Source organism: Anas platyrhynchos, chromosome 8, assembly GCF_047663525.1.
Source record: "Anas platyrhynchos isolate ZD024472 breed Pekin duck chromosome 8, IASCAAS_PekinDuck_T2T, whole genome shotgun sequence".
NCBI lineage: Eukaryota > Metazoa > Chordata > Aves > Anseriformes > Anatidae > Anas > Anas platyrhynchos.
In genome coordinates this window covers 15,705,964-15,725,869 of record NC_092594.1, presented here as the reverse complement: position 1 = coordinate 15,725,869, position 19,906 = coordinate 15,705,964, and the positions used below count along the sequence as shown (strand labels likewise).

The following is a 19,906-nucleotide window of genomic DNA, read 5'->3' as shown; positions in this document are numbered from 1 at the left end:
GGTACTTGTTCAGTTTTGTTTCTCATAATTCGTAGTCTTCAGTACTTGAGCATTTGCCAACTAGTTTTTCTTTCACTACAATTTCCTATGAAGGGTTTTTCTTAAAGTAAATAACTATACTGGGCAGTGTGAAATTAGAGCTGGAGAAATCAATGAATGCCCAGGTATAACAGTTCAAATGTACCAACTGTACCAATTCTTGCCCCACTGAGTGCATCTAACAGTATAGTCAGCAGTGTAAAGTTTCTCTGTGCTGCTCTAAGTCTTGTCCCTTCAGTAATGTTCCACATTGTTGTTTTTTCTTAAGGTTTCAACATAGAAGTCAGTCCCTGTGAAAATGCCACTACTTTTAGTCTTATTTGGTGTAAATTGGAGAGGGGCTTGCTATACAGTCACGTGATTTCATTCCATAATGGTGAAAAGAATAATTAACCAAATTGTACAGGAAAGCTTTGATGTTGACTTCCTGCTATTGTCATTTTATGTTAAAATTATTCTTGTAATTGTTGGATTTTCAAACATAGATACAGTTTTTCAGAAGTATGTCAGTTTCAAACAAGTGTTAAGTGTTAGGTCTAGGCAATAGATAACTAAGAAATGTTTAAAACTGAGGAGACTCTGGACCACAGAAAATATTTTTTCTTGTCTCATTTTAAGTATATCCTTTAAATTGTGATTTCTGTCCTGTAGGAGAATGGGTAGTAAGAGTTCCAGAATTCTGAAACTTGACTAACTTGTTAAACGTATTTACTGCATTCATTTCTGAGGTTATAGGGTTCTGTTTCTTTTTGGCAGAAAATGTGTAAGAGCTTCACGTTTGGAAAAAGTAGATTGTGCTTGCAATAGATTGCTTCTGTTCTCTCTCTCTTTCCTGGCTTTATGTGACCAGGTACTTTGATAATGTGTCTACTCAGTAGTGGAAAATACACACATTTGTGTTGTGACTTTCTTAGTACTGTGACACTTTAAGAACTTGAATTTAATTACCTGTAAGATTGTGATTAAACTGTTTTAGATGAACTTTACTGAGAAGTTTGTAAGCTTTAGCTAATGAAACCTGGAAATTTAGGCTTGAAACTTCAGTTTTACTCGTTAGGGTAGTACTGAAAAGGAGTATTCAGTAAACTATTTTGTAGAATGAAATTTGGTGTCAGTGACTTAATTGCCATGGGTGTGAAGTGGGGTAGTGAATCATTTCCAGGCAGTCTGCAGAGCTATTATCTGTTTTGAAAAGTATACAGATGATAAAAAAAAAAAAAAAAAAGTGATTATTCAATCTTATTCATCGGCAATTCAAGTAATGTCTTTTGAGTTTTCCAGTTTTGGAGAGGCGTATTCCTTCAAACTGTTTGTTTGCCTAGACTTCCTTCAAGATGCAAGCCTTTTTAAAACTGTTATTCTTAGGCAACGTGTCGGTGCTCAAGTTTACACCTGGATGGGATGGCTAGAGCTGCAGCAGGTGCAGAAGCAAAATGTCTGGTGACCTAGATTGACACAGAGCGGTGGGCTCTGAGCAAATGGAAGGCACTTTGAGCATTAATACTCAAATGTGAGGAAATGGAACATCTGACTGCATCATGATGGAGAATATAATCAGTCCAATAAGCTGATGCATTAGTGTGCATATTTTCATTACTAGGTCTAATTCTTCTAAATGAGAGAAGGCACTCAGGTTGATGCATGGTGATGCTAGAAAGGTAACTAGTGATGAACCACGCTAGGAAAGTATATGATTCTTTAGAGAATTTTTGGGTCATTGAACTGCGAAATTGTGATCATAATACATGCAGTGACTGGAGAAGGAAAGCTAGTCTTAATGTTAGCTGGTGACAGTTTGTTTTGAAGCAATAGAACTGATTATGCAGTAGTTATTGTGTTTAGTCTCTAGAGATGCAGGTTTTAGACATTTCTTGATCAAGATGTTTTTAACAATGCTTATGTTTATTAAACTGATTATATTTGGCAAACAGAAAAAGCTGTAATACATTATTACACTATATGTTAACGCTGGGTTTTGCTTGCATTTAGTCTGTATTTGAAGTATTAAATCTGGACTGCTTTTTGCCTAAATGAAGTGTGTATGATTACATGGTTATTTTATAATTTACGGAAAAAATCCAAGTTATTGAAGACTCTTACGTAGCTTTTTTAGCAGTTGTTCTGTCTCCAATTCAAAGTTGAAAAACAAAGACCTGCAGTTTCACCATCATGATGCTTTTCTTTTTTAAAGGGTCTCTTTTCTTCCCAAACACTTTACCCTTTTCTTAGTAGACTTACAATTTTAACTGTGGTTTTCTTTATTGCCACTGGTGAAAGTACGATTTTGAAACTGGAGTTGCAAACTAATTCTTGGCCAGGCATCTGTATTTCATGCCTGTGCTGCTGCATGACTCAGCAGCGCAGGTTTGAGCCGCTGAAGAAGGGATAGAAGAAGAAACACATTGCATTGGTGGTGTTAGAGTGTATGGTACAGCTTTTATGCTGATGTATGCTGGGGTCATGTCCCCTGGTACTCCAGGTTGCTCTGTGTTCTGCTCTTCTTTACTGTGACCTGTTGGTCCTCTTGTGTCCTAGGGCTGCTATTGAGCAGCTGTGTTGGGGTCAGCCGCTGCCCTCGGAGAATGCTCGGGAAGAAATGCCGCTCCTCTTTCTGTGTTGGCCCTTGAATGTCTTTTACAAACAGCTGCAGCAACCTGGCTAACAGCCTCAGTAATTTTTGAAGTGGGAATGCAGCCATAGCTGTGGAGTTCCTGACTTGGAAACGTTTGTTCTCTGCTTTGCACAGGCTGCGTACAGGGAGTGGAGCTGAAGGTACTGTATGCATCTCTATGCAGAGATGAAGACCTTCAAAAAAGGCATGAATGTACAGTACGGTGATAGGGATCTTGCAGTTCCCAGTGTTTATTTCTGCAATTGAGTGCAGTGAGTGGCTGACTGTTAGAATATCACAAGGTAAATAGCCACAGCAACCCTCTTTAAACTGACAACAGCACAGACATTCTTTGCTCAGGCTATCTGGAAGCTGGCAATGCTGAACTCATTCATCAGCTGCTTAAGAGTTTGAGGCAGGAAAGTTGAGAGCTGGTGGGCTGTTGGGGAGGTGGTTTCTTCTGCTCATCCCACCCTACCTGCAGGTAGCAGGCCCTGGAGTCCCCAGAAGACCTCATAGTGGCTGTGGTGACTGTTTGCAGGAACCGAAGTGGGCACCTGCATTCTACTTGGGCCATTCAGCTTCTCTCAGATTCACATCAGTAAGAAAAGGCACTATGCCATTGTTTACCGATGATCAGAAATGTTTTATTTATCACCTAAGTAGCTGTTAAATAGCATTGGAAGGCCTGTATACCTGCTGGAAATACTCAGCGGGCTAGGAGCCCACTCTCTAATGCCTGAGGCAATAGCTGGCTCTTCAGATCCTAGCTGTTTACTCCTCTTGCTAGGAGGAGGGAGCAGCACAAGGCTGGGAGAAGGGAACCAGAGAGATCCAAGGCCTCATTCAGTGGCTCTTGTGGCTCGTTGAACCAGGACACATTTTTGAGGGACTTGAGATTTTTGCAGAAGATGAAACCATTTGTGGTTGAACAGGGGCTTGTTCCCTGCAAGGTGCTTCTTTCCCCTTTGATATTAGATTTCATTTTCTGACTGTGCTGCTGGCTCTGCGGACTTTTATTCCCTTTGCGTGGCTGATGGAGACTTGAGTTACAGTTCTTGTTGTGTGTGTATATATAGATTTAGTTCAGGAAGAATGAAAGGTTTTACAGGGACAAAGAAAAAGGTTGTTGGGAAGATACCTGAAATGGAGAGCAAATGTGAAGAACTAATTAACTGTAGAAGCAAGGTTTGTGCTGAGAGGAAAGGAGCAGGCAGGCCAGGGATGGTGGGGGGGGTGCTGCTTGCTGGTCTTGTTAAGGGGTGTCTGTATCCCGGAGTTTGGGCAAGATGTCTGGTTGAAACAGTCGAGAACCTCTTATGGCACAGGTAAGAAGAACCTGTAATATGCCAATTTGGAGAGGGCAAAGTTTCCTCAGTTGGTAATCATCTGTAATCCCCAAACAGCTGTCATTCTAGGTTATGCATCTCTGATTGGTGTCACTCCAGGTCAACAAAAGCATCCTTTCAACTGAAGGGAGCTCTACCACGTATTCTGTAAGGCCTCAGGCACCTCCTGAAACATTAATATGTTCCTTGCCTAGAAGCAGTGACCTATATAGTCAGTGAGAAACCTGTTGTTTGTAGAAAGGCTGGGCAGAAGAAACTTCATTATCTTTAGCTCGAATTCAGCTGTATTAGCCCTGTGCTGAGGCTCAATGTGTAAAGAAACTCATGACTGTACCTACCTGCATTTTGCTTTCTCAAAATCAATGTTGCATAGTTCAGGAATGTCAAGTCCGGCAGAAGGGAGGGCTTTGGGAAGCGGAGACAAAGAATCACAGAAGGGCTGGAGCAAAGGTGAATTTGTACTGTGACATGGTGGGCAGTGCAAGTAAAACACGATCCAGTCAGTAAGACTAGGCCTCTCTGCTGGGTGGTAGGTGTGATAATATAATTGAGGAGGAAGGGGAAAAAAAGAGACAAAACTAAAAAAAAAGTTCAGAAAGCAGATAACTGTCATTGTGGTGAGACAAGTATGATCAGTTTGGAACTGTTTGGTATCTTCTGGAAGGCACTGGAGAGTAATAAAATCTGGAGAACTTTTCTGCCTCATTTCCTACAACTCTATGATAATCTTCCTCATCTAAAGGAAGAAAGGATGATCAATGATAGATGCTTCTCAGGGCCATCTGTATTGTTGTCAGGGTTGTCTAGGTTTCAATTTAACTTACTCATGGTAAGCACAAGAAGCTCTAACAGTACTGAAAAACTGATATTTTTCTTGGAAGTCTGTAGGCTCAAGTATGAGAATTAACCTTGGTTATGCATTATTTTTGGTTTGTAAGTTTTTATGTGAAGATGATGTAACAAAAGGTAATGATCCTCCAGTTCTCAGTAAGGGTTTCTGCAAGCATCAAGTGCCTTTACTCAAGTCTAGTTGAAATAGCAAAGAAGTTGCTTAGCATAGACAAATGCTTGCAGTCACCACTGTCCTCCTTATCAGAGAGGCTTTAACTGCTTGGCTTGGTTGCAGCACGTGTTTCACAATCATGGCCAACCTGTGCAGTCAGGTTCACCCCTCAATCATGAGCCCACCTAATATGTTGCATCTCTGCCTTGCTGGGCCCACTGAGCTATAAATAATTCACCCTCATATTGCCAGTGTAGATCCACGCAACCAATTCAGTCTCAGCAGCCTGATCCACCTGCTGATTGACTCTTGCATACCTGAGCATCGATGTGGCATACTTCAGCGACCAGATTCTCTGCTTGGGTAGCAATATCTTGGCACAGTGCGGCAGCCCAGATGGGTTTGCCTCTGCGCTGCCAGTTGCTTTGCTTCCGTTGCTGTAACCACCACAAACCATGCCGATGACTTCTCATGGCCATCCCTGGTGATTAGTAGTAGTCCTGTCATTTTAAGCATGAACTACTGGAGCTGTTGGTTGGTAGGGCCAACCAGCTGACAACAGATGCATGAGATGAGGGAATGTACAAATGGAAAAAGGTTTCACTGTAAATTCCGGTGGCAGCAGTCATGAAGCTGACTTAGTACTGAAAATAGGAAGAGAGAAGGACTTCTCAAACCCCAGAAGGCTAGCAGCAGAAAGCTTAGTCACTGAGCACTTGTAGACTTCTGTCACTTAGCATATATTCAGCCTGATTAAAAGTGCTCCATGAAAAGCAAAGAAAAAACACAGCTTTTCATCGCTTTTAGTCTGGTAGTGTGAATTTATGTGGTTTCTGTTTTGTGTATCGTGATAACGACATTGCTTTTCTGCACTGCAGAAGTGGGTTTATCATATTAAGTGTCCATGGTTTTATAGTCAGTTGGTATACCAGTTTCTGATTAAGTACATTTCTGTATTCATACAGCTGTGAATATGTTGCATCATAATGCATTCTGGGAACTAGCTGCTTCTACATGTTTTAGCAAAGAGAATTTCTGAGACTGCATGCATATTGTTTCACGTTCTTGCAAATATTTAAATATACATCCTTCCTCTGAATGATTCCATGCAGCAGAAAAAGCTTACTCTGGTTACTGAAAGCAGAAATACCAAATGGAGCGCTGCCTAAAGACAACACTGCTCTCTTAAATGCTAACCAAGTTTTGTAGTATGAACAGAACCTAAACTGAACCACCAACAAGACGCTTTCCTTGCAAAAATAACTTCAACGATACTTCTTATGTTGTCTGTTCAGTCATGATGTCTCTATGCTCAGAACAACTTACAAGAGACTCTTCTGTTTTGCAGAAACGGAAGGCTTTAAAATCGATACCATGGGTACCTATCACGGAATGACTCTGAAGTCTGTAACGGTAAGCTAAAGGTCTTGCCTTAAATATGTTTTATGGAAACAATGCATGTCTTGTCAGCCTTGCCTAGGCTCTGGAAGGTCACGTCAGTTGGCTAATAGAATTAATGAATGTTTTTCTCTGTGACAAAGTAAAAATGTTTTGATTAGGTCATTGCATTTTAGAGAATTTTGTTCAAGGGGTTTGTCTGCAGTCAAAAGGTAATCGGACCGCTTTGCTGGCAGGTTTGTCTTGTTGAGGTGCAGCCTCTCTATGACTGATTATGTTAAGACTATATGACTATATTTTTTGCTAGCCTTCTGTGTTAAGGACATCTTTTATACTCAGAAGTGATAAAACTATACTTGTGAAATCTTAGTAATAAAACTAGATCTTGGAATATTGATGTGTTTCGTACTCTGTGCTTAAAAACAATAAATTTATTTAGTGGTAGAGGAATTACTGCTTTGAAACTTTCTGGCTTAGTGAGATGGACTTCTTTCGTATGAGTTTGCAATGCTGTCAGTGGGAATTGTTACATGTACAGATGAGAAAGACCCTTGAACAGATTTCTTTTCTTGCCAATATTTCTCTGCTTTTATGGAAATGGGTTGAATGCTCTCAAGCTAATGCTGTTTTGATCTGCTGGTAAGTAGGACAAATGCTACAAAACTAATGTAGAGCCCTCATTAAAGTTTTTGCCATCTGTGTACCTATATAAATCTGATGAATTGGCAGCACTAAACACTCTCCTAAATCCATGCACTACTTCTAGTTTGCACTTCTAATTCTAATATAAAATAGTACCTTGAATGTAAATTTATTAAAACCATTTAGAACTTTTCTTCTTGATAAAAGCTCTTGCTTAAGTCTTTCATTCCCAACCTCATCCAGACTTCAAATATTTAAAATAATTGTATGGTAACATTTTAAGGAGGGAATCCATTTACTTCTAAAACAGAACGTGGATGAATTCAGAAATTGATTGAGAGAGAGGGAAAAACCTATGATGTCTTCCAAAGATTTGTTCTTGTCCCTTGCGTGATTTAAGGCTGCTTTATGAGGGATTATACCGTGTTGTTACACTAGATGCAGATTTCTATGGTATGATGTGTTTGTTTCTATTCATATTGTTGTAAATTAGTAAATAGGCCATGTTTAAATCCTCCTATGGAAGCAGGAAAAACGCAAGATTATAGTAAAGTAGAAGAGCTGAGATGTTGTAACATGTTTTGTGCTAACACTAGAGATGTTAGTATAAAAAATTTTAAAAGTGAAGAAATGGCATAGTAACTCTAAAAATGTTTGTTGGAGTTCATAAAAATAATTAGCTTTTTGTTTTAGGAAACCTAGCTGGTATATTCAGTATAGCACCTAAAGTTTTGAGGTAGAATTAAGATGTCCTTGCTGGTGCCAGCCATTAAGGAGGCAGATATAACTCATACAAAAAATTACTAATAAACCTTTTTGCAACATAAACTCGAATTTTTTGGAATAACTGTTTAAGAGGTATTGCGTGACTGCACATAGAATATCATCTGGTGTCATGAGAAATATTAAAACTCCATCTGTCATTTAGCATTTTTCCAAGAAAAGTTATAAGGGATTTTTGAAGCCTTATTTTACAGACTATTAAAAAGTTGCCCTAGATGTTTACCTCATTCATAAATAGTGGTGACATACTGACTTTGTTTTTCAAAGGGGGGTAAAATAAATCTGTTCATTACGTGGCACAGAAGTATTCATCTGTTTTTGTCTAAACTTTGTCACAGTGATGGATCTACATAGGCCTAACCCATAATCCTCAGACAGTTGTTTTGTGCAGAATGCTTAATTTACTAGTTAGCAAATTTTGCATTAAGCTTTTACTCTTTCTTTTTTTTTGGGGGGGGGGGAGGGGCTGTTCCTATTTTTAATGCTAGAAAGTATAGGAGGAAATCAAAAATTTCTCCCCAAAAGTGAAATGGAAAAAGGCTGAATGCTCATTACTAAATCATAGGAATATGGAGAATAACATTGGAATGGCATCCTATGTGTGCTATGTCTTGTGTGCTATCCCCATGCTAAAGGGTATTTGTAATATGCCTTTTGTGTATTCATCAAACATCTCGATGACTTGAAGTGCTAGGTGTAGCTCTTTATTAGAGGCTGTTTTCCAAGTCTGGGCCTCTCATTTCCAGATGAATGGTGAGTGAACTTTGAAGTGCTAATCTCTATGCCATTGTTTTCCTTTTAAGTTAAGTAGCTTTTCTATTTGTTGGGGAGTGTTTATTTTCATTGTACTGTGGACACCAGTCATGCTTTTAAAACTTCTTATTGTGCTTGGCTAAACAAGTCTACTTGGGAAATGAGCTTGCAATTCCCATCTGAGCATTCTTTAGCTATTCCAGTTAACTTCTTTTTTTCCTTTCTTTTTGAACACGGAGATGTAAAACTTCACGTAGTCTTCCAAGTGAGATTTAACCAGCAGCTTGTAGAAAGTCATTAAAAATTTCTTACTGGTTCTGAAAGTATAGATATCACTTGGAGATAGATGAATTAGTTATTTTACTTCATCTTCATTCTTTCTCACCTTTTCTTATTGTATTGTTGTCTAGTTTCCCATTTGGTTACGAGCAGAGTTTTGGAAGAGATTATTTAACCTAGCACGGTGGTTAATCTGAGCGTTAATGTTATTTGTAATACCATTTGTCCATGCTGTTGTTTTCTCTTTGTTACATTGATTCTCTTGGCTTCCTTATTACTCATTGTCCTTTTTTTTTTTATTTTTATTTTTTTGGTTGGAACAGAACAGTTTGTTCAGGCTAGTCTTCCTTTTAAAAGGCTGATGGAGCCATTAGCTTGCAAAAGTGTTGATTTTGTTAGCAACTGGAGAAACTTTGTAGGCATATGATTGCTACATGGAGTGCAAATTGTTGACCCATTGTCTGGAGTTGCCCATCTACTTCTCTCCTAAATTTTCGAAGATATCTTTTATTTGTTTCCTGTTATCTTCCCTATGTGTCTTCCACTTGGCATTGCATGTCATATTCTAATTCTTTAATTCATTTTATGAAATGTGCAGAGCTTCAGCTTTTTGTTTGTTCTTGCTGAAATGTGAGTTGTCCTAGATGCTTGTTCTTTTTAACAGCAAAACAAACTTCTGCATTTGACTGCTTTCTTTTCATCAGTGATGTTGAAAACTTTCTTAGCATTCAAAATTTGTGCCAGAACAGATGGTGAATGGTGGGCTTTTTTTGAAGTAATGTCAGCTAAAATAACTTGTGCTGCTGGCAGTTCTTCCCTGTAACAGGGTTTTTGCTTAATTGGCGCACTTACTTTCTCTTAGGAAGAACTGACTTATTTAATGAATTTTTATTGTGAAGCCATGATTTCATTATTCTGGACCTGGAATTGTTTATAACAAGGCATCTTTCTCGGAGAGCCATTTTTTTAATACCCGTGGCACTTCCCATTTGCCTGGGCTGATGGTGTTTCAGAAGCCTCTATTCTAGTGACAGTAGCTCTTGCTCTCCAGTTACCCAGCAGTTCATGTTTCAAACTCTGCTGGGAGACTTGTAGGGACCTACAGGTCTACCTGCAGGCCTCACTTGAAAAGCAGAATCCCCTGTATAGCAGAACAGCTTCTGTGGGTATTTTATTTTAAAGTAGGAAAGTTTACTGTTTGAAATGGATCAAATAAGAGGTAGAGAAATATGCTAATATTTTGTACCATGTAGGATGTGAAGGGAATGGTGTGCGAGAATTTGGAACTGATATTCTCAATGTGTTCTTTCTTGTGTACATTTGACTTGTTCAGGGCATTATCTGTCTGCTTTTCACTGACTAAAGAGAAATGCCACCTTTGAGACTAAGCCAGTGTCATCTAGTGGAAGCCTAGGAAGTGACCTTTCTTTTATATATAACGAAATTCCATTTTGGGCTAATGGTTGCTGTCACTGGGATGTGTGAAGTATTTAGCTGTTCCTATAGGTTGAGAAGTAAACGTCAGACCAAACTAGCTGTCTGCACCTGTTTTAGGATACTGGAGAAAATGCTGGTTCCATATGTGCCTGATAAAGCTGGATTTGATAGATTGGTGCTGAAGTATATCCAATTGCAAGCTGAGTGCGTGCTTTGTATTGACTCTGTGTGTATGCAAGTAATATTTCTCTCTGTGACAGTAACTTGGGGTTTAGGCACTGGTTGCTTTACCCGTCTTTCAGTTTTTTCTTTAAGTTTTTATACTTATAACTAATATGAAAGAAAGCAATGGACTGATACCCTGCGGAATCATTTCCACTGCTTTCAGCTCTGAGAATCCTGACTAATGATCAGCTGTGATTCAGAGCTGCTCTACACTTGGATGCAAGCAAATCAGATCTGCACATTACTGCAGTAGGGCCTTACAGAAATCACTTCGCCTTTCCTAATTGCTGGAAAGCTCCCCCTTATTTAACTTGTGCTTCCTTCTGGTAATCATAGCTGCTGAAGCTCAGAAGCTCCCTGTCAGTCTTTTGTTTGCTGCAACTAATGAAATCTGTCATTGATCATCTGCACTTGTATGCAGCCAGATATACCGTTGGCATTTCATTTTCTTAGTGTTCTAGTGTTCTGTAAACAGGTGGATACAACAGCTCTCTTAGGTGTTGATGTGATGTACTTCGGGCTACGCTTGAAGAATCAGCACAGTTAGTGAGTTAGGGTGTCAGTGGAGGCACCAGGCTTGTCGCGAACTCCAATGTGAATTTCTGCAGCATTCAAGTGTGTAAGTTTTGTCTCTGTTAGGAAGTTCCCTGCAAGCTTTTAGTGCTTCTGAGTTTTGTGTTAATGTTTTAGCTACAAATTCAAAACCCACTTATTTGGCTTTCCAGTGTAAACTGCCAGGCTTTACAGTAATCTTTTAGTTGTAAAATGATCCTGAGTAAACATGTGGGGGTATTGATGATTCAAAATCAAGCAAAATCAACACTATAAAAAACACATTACAATTGAATCAAATGCATTACATGGTCCTGACAGAAAACTACTAACTACTGGGTGTTCCTACATAAGCCACACTACGTGCAGGCTTAATTTGAGAACTGGAGGGCTGTTCCAGCACCTTTAAGGTCAGGAGCATTTTTTTCCACCAGTCTCAGATGTCGGTCTCAGATTTTGAGCATTAACTTGAGAAAGTATGTTACTGCTCCCAGAATCTTCTGTGTATATTACAGTATCAGGGATATTAATAATTTAACTGAAAGTTTTTTAACCTTTGGTATAATTTGGTGTGATTTTTGTATGTTAGAACGAAGGGAAAGGCTAAATTTCTGTCACTTTAAATACTGGGCCGGTGGAGAGAAAATGTGCAGGGGCAGAAGCAGTCAATATAGTGTATACAAGGATTCTATATAAAAGGCTATGACTCGGTAAGGTGGAAAATCTGTGAGACTTTTTCAAGTCAATTGAGTGTGATTCGGTATCGAAACCTGATATGACTTTTCAAAAGCATATGATGGAATTGAACATTGTCTTTCAACATGCAGATGAAAAGCACTTCCAAAAATAAATAAAATCTGCAAACAAATATTAGATTGGAGAGAGAGAACTACTTACATCACCAGTTTTATATGCCATATCTTTATCTCATTAAAATATTTGAAAGGAGTGCTGTCGAAGGAGGAGTCAGCAAAACAACAGACTCTTTGAAAGTGTTCAAAACTGCATCTGAAGCGGAGTGAGTTCTCATTTAGCCTGTGCATAAGCCAGTCATTATTCTGCATGCCAGCGTAAGGTCAGCCTGCCCACACCCTTGGCTCCGGGGGCGAACAGCACCCTGTGTGTCTGTGCACAACGTGAAGCAGCTGTGATAGTGTTCAGCTTTTAACTAGCAAGAGAGGGTGAGGAGAACCTGGTAATAACTGCCTATCATAAGAGCGTTCTGCAAATGATGCTTGAGGTTGAGATTTTTTTTTCTTTCATTGAAGTTGTCATTTTTTTCATGTCATGTGTTTTGCTGTAACTAATCGGACATAACCACCTGTTCTTGGTCCACCAGGGTTAAGAGCTAGGACATGCCCAGTAACTTAGAAAATCCTTGAGCTAGAAATTGCAGGAGACTGATGTTTCACCAGAGTTGTCTCCCAGCAACCTCATACTTTTCCTACCCTCACAGATTGCTCTGGGACAGCAGACAGGAAGGCCCTTTCCTTGATCTTGTATCTCTGTACTCTAGTACGAGCAGATGCAACAGTTTCCTAAGGACCATCATTGTATTTTATAGGCAAAGGTCCATATGGTAATTTTAGTGCCCCAGTCATGTTTCAAACATTAAATAAATTACTTTCCTCTAAAAAGTTTTAATGTAAATAGCCAAGTTGTTAAAGACCAAAGAAAATTATGCACAATTGCTGCTTTCAAGAAAATGTGTTAGGTTGAACAATGCCACACTCATTTTCTCAGTGATTGTAAATCACGTATATCTGTGCCAAGATATCTTGCCATTGTGCTGCGTCATACAATAGAACTGCCTGTTTTGTTCCTCAGAATAGGTTTTTTATTTTGAGACCGAGAACTGCAGTTCAAGAAAAAACGTGGATGTTGTATAACAAGTCACACATCTGGAAGTTAAGCATTTCAGTGTTGGCCAGTGTGCTGCTGAATAGAAGAGGGAGCAAGGCCTTGAGCCATCGAGCTTTGTTATTGAATGAATGTGTCTGAAGTCACTGTACAGTGTAAAAACTTGATTGTGTCAGCGTGCTAAGTGTGCTTGTGGTATGCCTGTCAGGTCCTTGAGGGATTTAAATGGAGGAGTGCAAAGTATGAGAATTCCGAGGATTTCTGAGTATACATTGAAGTGGAACTTCAGACATCCAGAGAGCCTTATGTACAAAAGCTTGAGAGTCTTAAAAACTCTTGGTATGAATTTTAAGATGACTTGCTAGACCTGACCTGACCTGAGGCTGAATGCTACTGGCTTATTTTCTAGCATGATGGGTGTCCCTTCACGAAACCTTCTATTCTGTACATGTCCTGTACACTTTGAGTTAGGGCTCAGATCTTCCTCAAAAGCTCCAGGACTCATCTTTATTTGGAAATGTGGCCCCAGATAAAAATTTCTAGTGAATTTACTTCTGTATTCTTTGATGTGGTCTAATTTCTGCTTGAATCCTGCACAGGTGCTTAATTTAATGTCTTTCTCAGGTATTAAGATTTGACTGAAATACCTGTTAATAAAAGTTTTATAGAGCACTGCTGAGTGATACTAGCTGAATTCGAGCTACAGACATTTATACTTTGTCCTATTTGTTCTGACCAATCAAACATTATAGGCTTCACACAGCTTATACATTAAACAGTATTGTCAACGTATTTCCTTCCACAGATTATCTCCAAACATCTACTGAATACATAATAGCTGTGTGGTCAATTGACAGTTTGTCATCAAATTTCTTCTGATGGAGGTAGAACAATTTAGCTGTTGGGTGGCATTCAAATGTATTCACGATATTTGAATATGGTATATAGATCTTCTGCACCTTTCCTATGGAATTTCAAGATTTAAAAAAAAATGTTTTAACCTACAGTCCTTAACAATGGAGATCACTGTGAAGGTTTTAACATTTTACTGAGGCATCTCTGCAATAAATAATTATTTAAGAGATTGGGGTCACAGCCTTTTCCAGCACAGTTTGTTGTTCTGGTGGAAACTCTTAAATGCTTTAACAAATTTGGATTGTAATGATTCTTGTCACTGTTCCTTCTTAAATAGTTCCTGGTAATAGCTAAGAACCCAGCAAGGCAAAATAGCAGCGAGCTGAGTGTTCAGACAGCATGTCAGAAGGCATTGGTCCTGCTATGAGGAGCTCGGACTTGAATTTAGCATAGTCTTAGTGATGTTTTCATTTTGTTTTCATGGAAATTGAAGGTAGTGGCAGAGAACCTGTTGGGTCCCTGGAGACAGGGTCTAGGGGCATTTGGAGGATGGGAAGAATAAAGAAGTGGAAGTGAACGTGTGACAGATGGAGGACCAGAAGGCAGAAGTTCATTTTATCCTCCCCTTTTCTCCCTCCCAGTCTATGGGTTACTATCCCATTGTCTTTGAATAGGAGCTGTAATGCAGTTTTGAAGTTCAATGTGCTTCTCAATTTATGATACAGTAACTAAATCAAAGTTGCAGCTCAAATATTTAATGATCAGCTGAGTAGTTGATGTAACTCATCTGAAGTAACTGCAAATATTTAATGATCAGCTGAGTGGCTGATGTAACTAATCTGAGATGACTGAAGGAAGATATCCTCTGTTTGTTTATTGAGATTATACTGTTGTCATTAGGCCAATATGACACGTTTCTGCTAGGTTATTTGCTTTTATTGGAGTAAGATATGATTCATTTTATTTTTGTGGAAATGAGTTTTCTGCTTGGAGTACTTGTGTATCGTAGAATCCTTGTCAAACCTTCTTCTGAGCATGGAAGGTAGGAGAGTTTACTGTTATCCTAGCTATAGCAACATGCCTCAAAGTCCAGTCTTGTGTACATCTGACTCGAAGTCCTTAATACAAGTTGTTAGTGAAGCCAGAGCAAATTTTCCTTTGAGCTTTTTATTTTCATCAATTCTGTATTTTTCCATGTTGTCAAGGCCTTTCCTGAATGTCTTTTAAGGGCTATTGTTCTAACTTGTAGATTTTGTTTTGGAGTTAGTATTTTAAAGATTTACCTCCTTTCCTTCTTCTTGCAGCTGTGTTTTTTTCTCCTTATGTAGACTTCTCCTCAGTAGGTGGTTGGTGGTGTTTGAATCTATCCAGAGGATATCTTAGTATGGGAGGCTTTCTTCACAGGCGTAAGTTACTGTGCTATTACAAGAGCATGTTACAAGGAATATGTCATAAGAAGGTCTTCTGTGGTTTTCTTATGTATTCAGATGCCAGAACTATAATACGTTCTCAGCACTGAGCACATACAGTTTGCAGAGCTCAAAACAGACGGGTCTTTGGAGGCAAGTGTTAGTGAAATGCTAATGTAAGAACCCTGGATTGCAGTCTTTTGAGGGACAGATTATGTCATTCAGCACTGTTTCACCACAGTGCAACATCACTAATGAAAAAATCCAATCAGAATAGCAAAATAGGTGATATTTTGAAGCCTTTAAGGCAGTTTCTTGCATGATTTGAGAACATACTCAGTTAAGGCAGACCACGTTTTGGTCTCTACTTGTTTGCATTTGTACTGTTCTGTCGAAGTCAAGGTGTTAACCTGCCTGTGCCTCTTATGCAACCACACGGTGTTGCAATTGGATCTGCATTGTCACTTCTGAGATGCTTAGATGTGTTCTGTTTACTTTTGATAAAAGGAACCTATACCTAAAACCCTGATATACTCAGAGTTGCTACTGTTGGTCTTGGGCACAGCCTCTCAGCATAGGCTTTCTCATTAGGTAAATGACTGTAAAGACTATGTAAATGTACTCTGCATTAGTTATGGCTCACTCAACTAGCATTTAGGCAATACTGATCATACCTTCTGGCACATACCTATGATTGCAATCTGCAGAGCTGCCATCTGGAGCTACATTTGTTTTTACTGAGTAATATGCTATTGCAGAAAATACTTGTGGCTGCTGCTGGAAGGGTGGTTCTTTGGTCTTTATTCATCTGAAATCCTCATGAAGACGTTGAGTGTGAAGGAGACCTGTGTGTGTGAATGTACATGTACATGCCCTTACTTTTTATTCGTCCCTTCATATTTTGTCCTAATTTTATTTCCTAAGGGATTATGGTTTTCCTGGGGAGAATTTTTTGGTTTGGGGATCTTCTAAGTCACACGAACCCCATGAGTATACAGCTTGAGACATAACACTGGAGATACCAGGCAAAAAAAAACAACCAAACAAAGCAAAACAAAACAAAAAAAAAAACATACACACACACACACAAAAAAAAAAACACAAAACAATCTGATTTCTAATGATTGTGCACAGATACATACATAGTATGAATAGTATAGTATTTCTTAAGGGTGTTGATTACACATTAAGACATAGATTTTATTCTAAACTGTAAAAGGAATTTTCAGATTCTTTTTCTCCTAAATGAACACACTAATATTCAGTATTCAATATTTCAGGTAATGTTTGTCCAAAACATCAAATTTATATAAAGCAGTTGGTATCTTGATAGAAATTGATAAGTAACTGAGAACTTTTTTTTTTTTTCTCCACAAATACCCATTTTGTTTAGCTAGGATATAAAGCTTTTGGTTAGACTTTATATAGCATGAATATTAACTAAGTATGGTTTTATTTCATGTTCTGTTATCATTTCATTTGGCAGACTGCTTTAGGAACTGTTCAGTTGGCTTGCTGCTTCAGAAGACTTAAGATGTGCTATTGGAACTAGAATATCTTGCTCCTCCTTTCTCTTTAAGGTTAAAAGCAGACACTTTCCCTACATAAAGGTGTATGAGTGGGTTTTGTGCATAAGCAACAGACATACTTTTACACATCGGTTTAAAAAGGAAGTGTGAAGCAAAATTGCATGAGTAAGCAAAGTGGTAGTGATGTGATTTGCTTCTTGTTAAATGTAGTTGCTGCAAATTCATTGTACTTGTAATTTCAAATAATTCTTTTTTTTTGGAATTCTAGATTTCTTCTTAGGCAATAAAAGTAATGTATTTTTTCTCTATAATCATCCAAGTCTCTCTTTGACCCAAATAAAGTGTTACCTCCTTGTGCTCTGCTGTAACTCGGAGGGATGTGCAGTTGATCATCAGTTCAGATGTGTGCTTTCTGATGGCTTGGTGCTGGCATTTTGAAAAGGTACAGAAAAAGTGCTGCTTGCCTTTCCTTCCTTAGGGGTACTAGTCAGAGGGTCTCATTTCTCGTGCCAGCAATTCTCACAAAATTTGACAAAGAAGAAAATATTCTTCCAGGTTTGATAGAAACTGGCAAATAGGTTCAGAGAGTACTGTGGAAGGAGGGAAGGAGCATTACTAAAGTAGGCTGCTAACATATCTGTTTCCTGCTGGGAGAAAGAACCTCCTGTTTTGCTTTGGAACAAGGGAACTTGAGGATGCATCATGTAGCAGTATTAATCAGTCCTACTTCCTAGTTATCTTGGGAACAGTTGATGTAAATGAGGCAAACAGACTGTGATATTTCTGAAATCTAAATGGAATACAGTTGTCATAAGAAAAAATAACCTGCCCAATGCATTTTATTTTATTTCCCCACTGTGGTTCCTAAGTAAAACAAAATAATTCTGGATAGAGAAGGCTTCATGAGGCCTTAAGACAAATATTTTGTAGCTAATAATTTAGTTGCATACATTATATGCGGATGTCTCATACTAGTCTATAAATTCCATTCTGTTTTAGTGTGATATCTTATGCTGTAACAAAGCAGCACTGTTATAGTAGGTTTCTAATTAAGTCTTGAAAAATGAAAAAACTTCCAGAAATATCTGGACGTGAACAGAAGGTGAAATTCAGATTGAAATAGTAAAATACATATTAGCATTACGGTCTGCTTGTTATTCTGTCCAAAAAAGTAAAATCTAAAAGACGCTGGATTGCCTGGAATAACATTATATTTGTTTTTAAAGGATAATCTTACATGTGGTGCAAATTTCACAAGTTTGCTAAAATTTGAATGTGTAAATCAGCTTCCTTGTTCATACCTGGAATCCTTTGAAATGTATTTGTTTTGACACCTGTCCTCTGCACCAATGAAAGGATAGACTGATCAGGCAGCTTGCTCGCCTGTATTTGGATACAGCATCACGTATATGAAAGCTGTCATCATTAAACATGTACTGTACAGCACAAACAATATATTCAATATATTTACAGTATTCACTCCTCAGGCAGTTCTCAGCAAAATTCTTAATGTCCTTTTATTTTGTTCTCTGGGAGGCTGCCAATAGTTGTTACATGATCAAATAGTGTGCGATCTAATATGAATATGCCACTAGATCTTTCTAAACAATGAATACAGTAACAATAATCCATATGCAGGGAATGTGTGTTTTAGGTGAAATTCTACAGTATATAGAAAATATTCTCAAATATTAAAACTGCTTTATATGGAGTTGAGGTGAAGATAAAAGTAATAAACAGCTCAAATTCTCCAGGTTAAGATCAAGAATGTATTGCACATAAACAGTAGTTACTAATAAACTAGTAATTGTGGAAGTTCTCAGTTACGAATAAAAAACTTACGTTTAAGGAAAATCATCTAAGTACCTGATGCCTCTCATAAGTGGAACAAAAATGATTGATACACCTGACATTTAATATTTGGCAGTCTTAAAGGAGTTTGCCTCATGTTCAGTGAAGCGATGTTGCTTTAGTGAAACCATATTTAAACTAGATTAAAATGCATAGGGATATATTGATACTGCATACAAGTGGCGTAATATGAGAATGTACACAGCTTTGAGAAATATGTTCTGATTTCTTTTTTATTTAAAACAAAAGACTCATTTTGGCTCAACTAGGCTTCACCATTTTCTTCTTCTACTATATTCCCCAGAAGGAAGCTAAATGAATTCTGTCCATAAGAAGATTGAAAGCTGATGGGTGTGGGCAGATGTTCTTTTCTCAAGGGTGAATGAGGTAGAATAAGGTTCTGTGGAAAGTCTGAAGGTGATGGGAGAAATGTTTTGCTTCCAGTTAAATTGCCATTACGAAAAGGTTTATTGGCAGGGAGGGAGCCCTCTCAGTCATTTTTAAAGTACTTGTGCTTTGTGACATTATCTTGGGTGGAAAAGATGTATTCTGTTTTTATTTGTTAACAGCCCATTCACTCTAACAGCGATCTATTACTGTTATACATTGATATAACTTGAAATATTACTCTGACTTGTATTTTGCTGCTTAATTCTTTGTTTCACTCTAGGGTACTAAAATTTAGAACTTCTCTACTCAGAAAGGTGTATGCATTTGTAAATCTGGGTTCAGGTGGTTTCAGTTCCTTTGATTAATACCTTAATATTTTTCTGTTGATAAAACCCTGGCTGAAATCCTGCTTATTTGTTACTGCTGAGCTGCTGTAGGAGAGGCTCCCAGTGCATCCAGTGTGCTTTCCAGTGCTCTGTCGTTTACACGACCTGATGCTAACCACTGCAGCAGCCTGTGGTCCAGCTGGTGTAGCCTTCAACCTGCTGCTGAACTCTGGGTGGTACTTACCAGTTAGTTCTCGAGCTCGCTGCCCTGTTCAGCACTGGATATTCATGGATTCTCATCTTGTTTAGGGATTTTATGACAAATATAATGAATTTCTGGAAGTGTCTTTGCATTCATCTAAATGCTAATTGAAGAATGGTAGCTGTAGGTTTGGAGGGCGGAGTTACCGCCCCCTCCTCCCTGCATCTGAAACTCAATCTTTTTTTCTTCCTGGTAGCCCTAGAGTTCCCATCCCTTTTGAAGTTCTTTCTAACCTTCTGTTGTAGCTGCTGATCTCCCCAGTATAGGATTTGTTTCAAAGGGTTAAAGTTTTTTAATGTTTCTACTTAAACACCCTAAGTCTTCCCATGGTGAAGCTGTTGCCACCTGAGTGT

At 38.5% G+C, this 19,906-nt stretch overlaps 1 protein-coding gene across 1 annotated transcript in view; it reads left to right on the top strand.

Annotated features, from left to right (window-relative positions):
- The window catches only part of CDC73 (cell division cycle 73), a 100,438-nt gene that overhangs the window by 22,941 nt on the left and 57,591 nt on the right, over positions 1–19,906 (top strand). Inside the window, exon 10 of the mRNA XM_027463262.3 lies at positions 6,351–6,415. Coding sequence (XP_027319063.1) covers positions 6,351–6,415 — 65 coding nt within the window. The remainder of the gene's footprint in view (positions 1–6,350; positions 6,416–19,906) is intronic.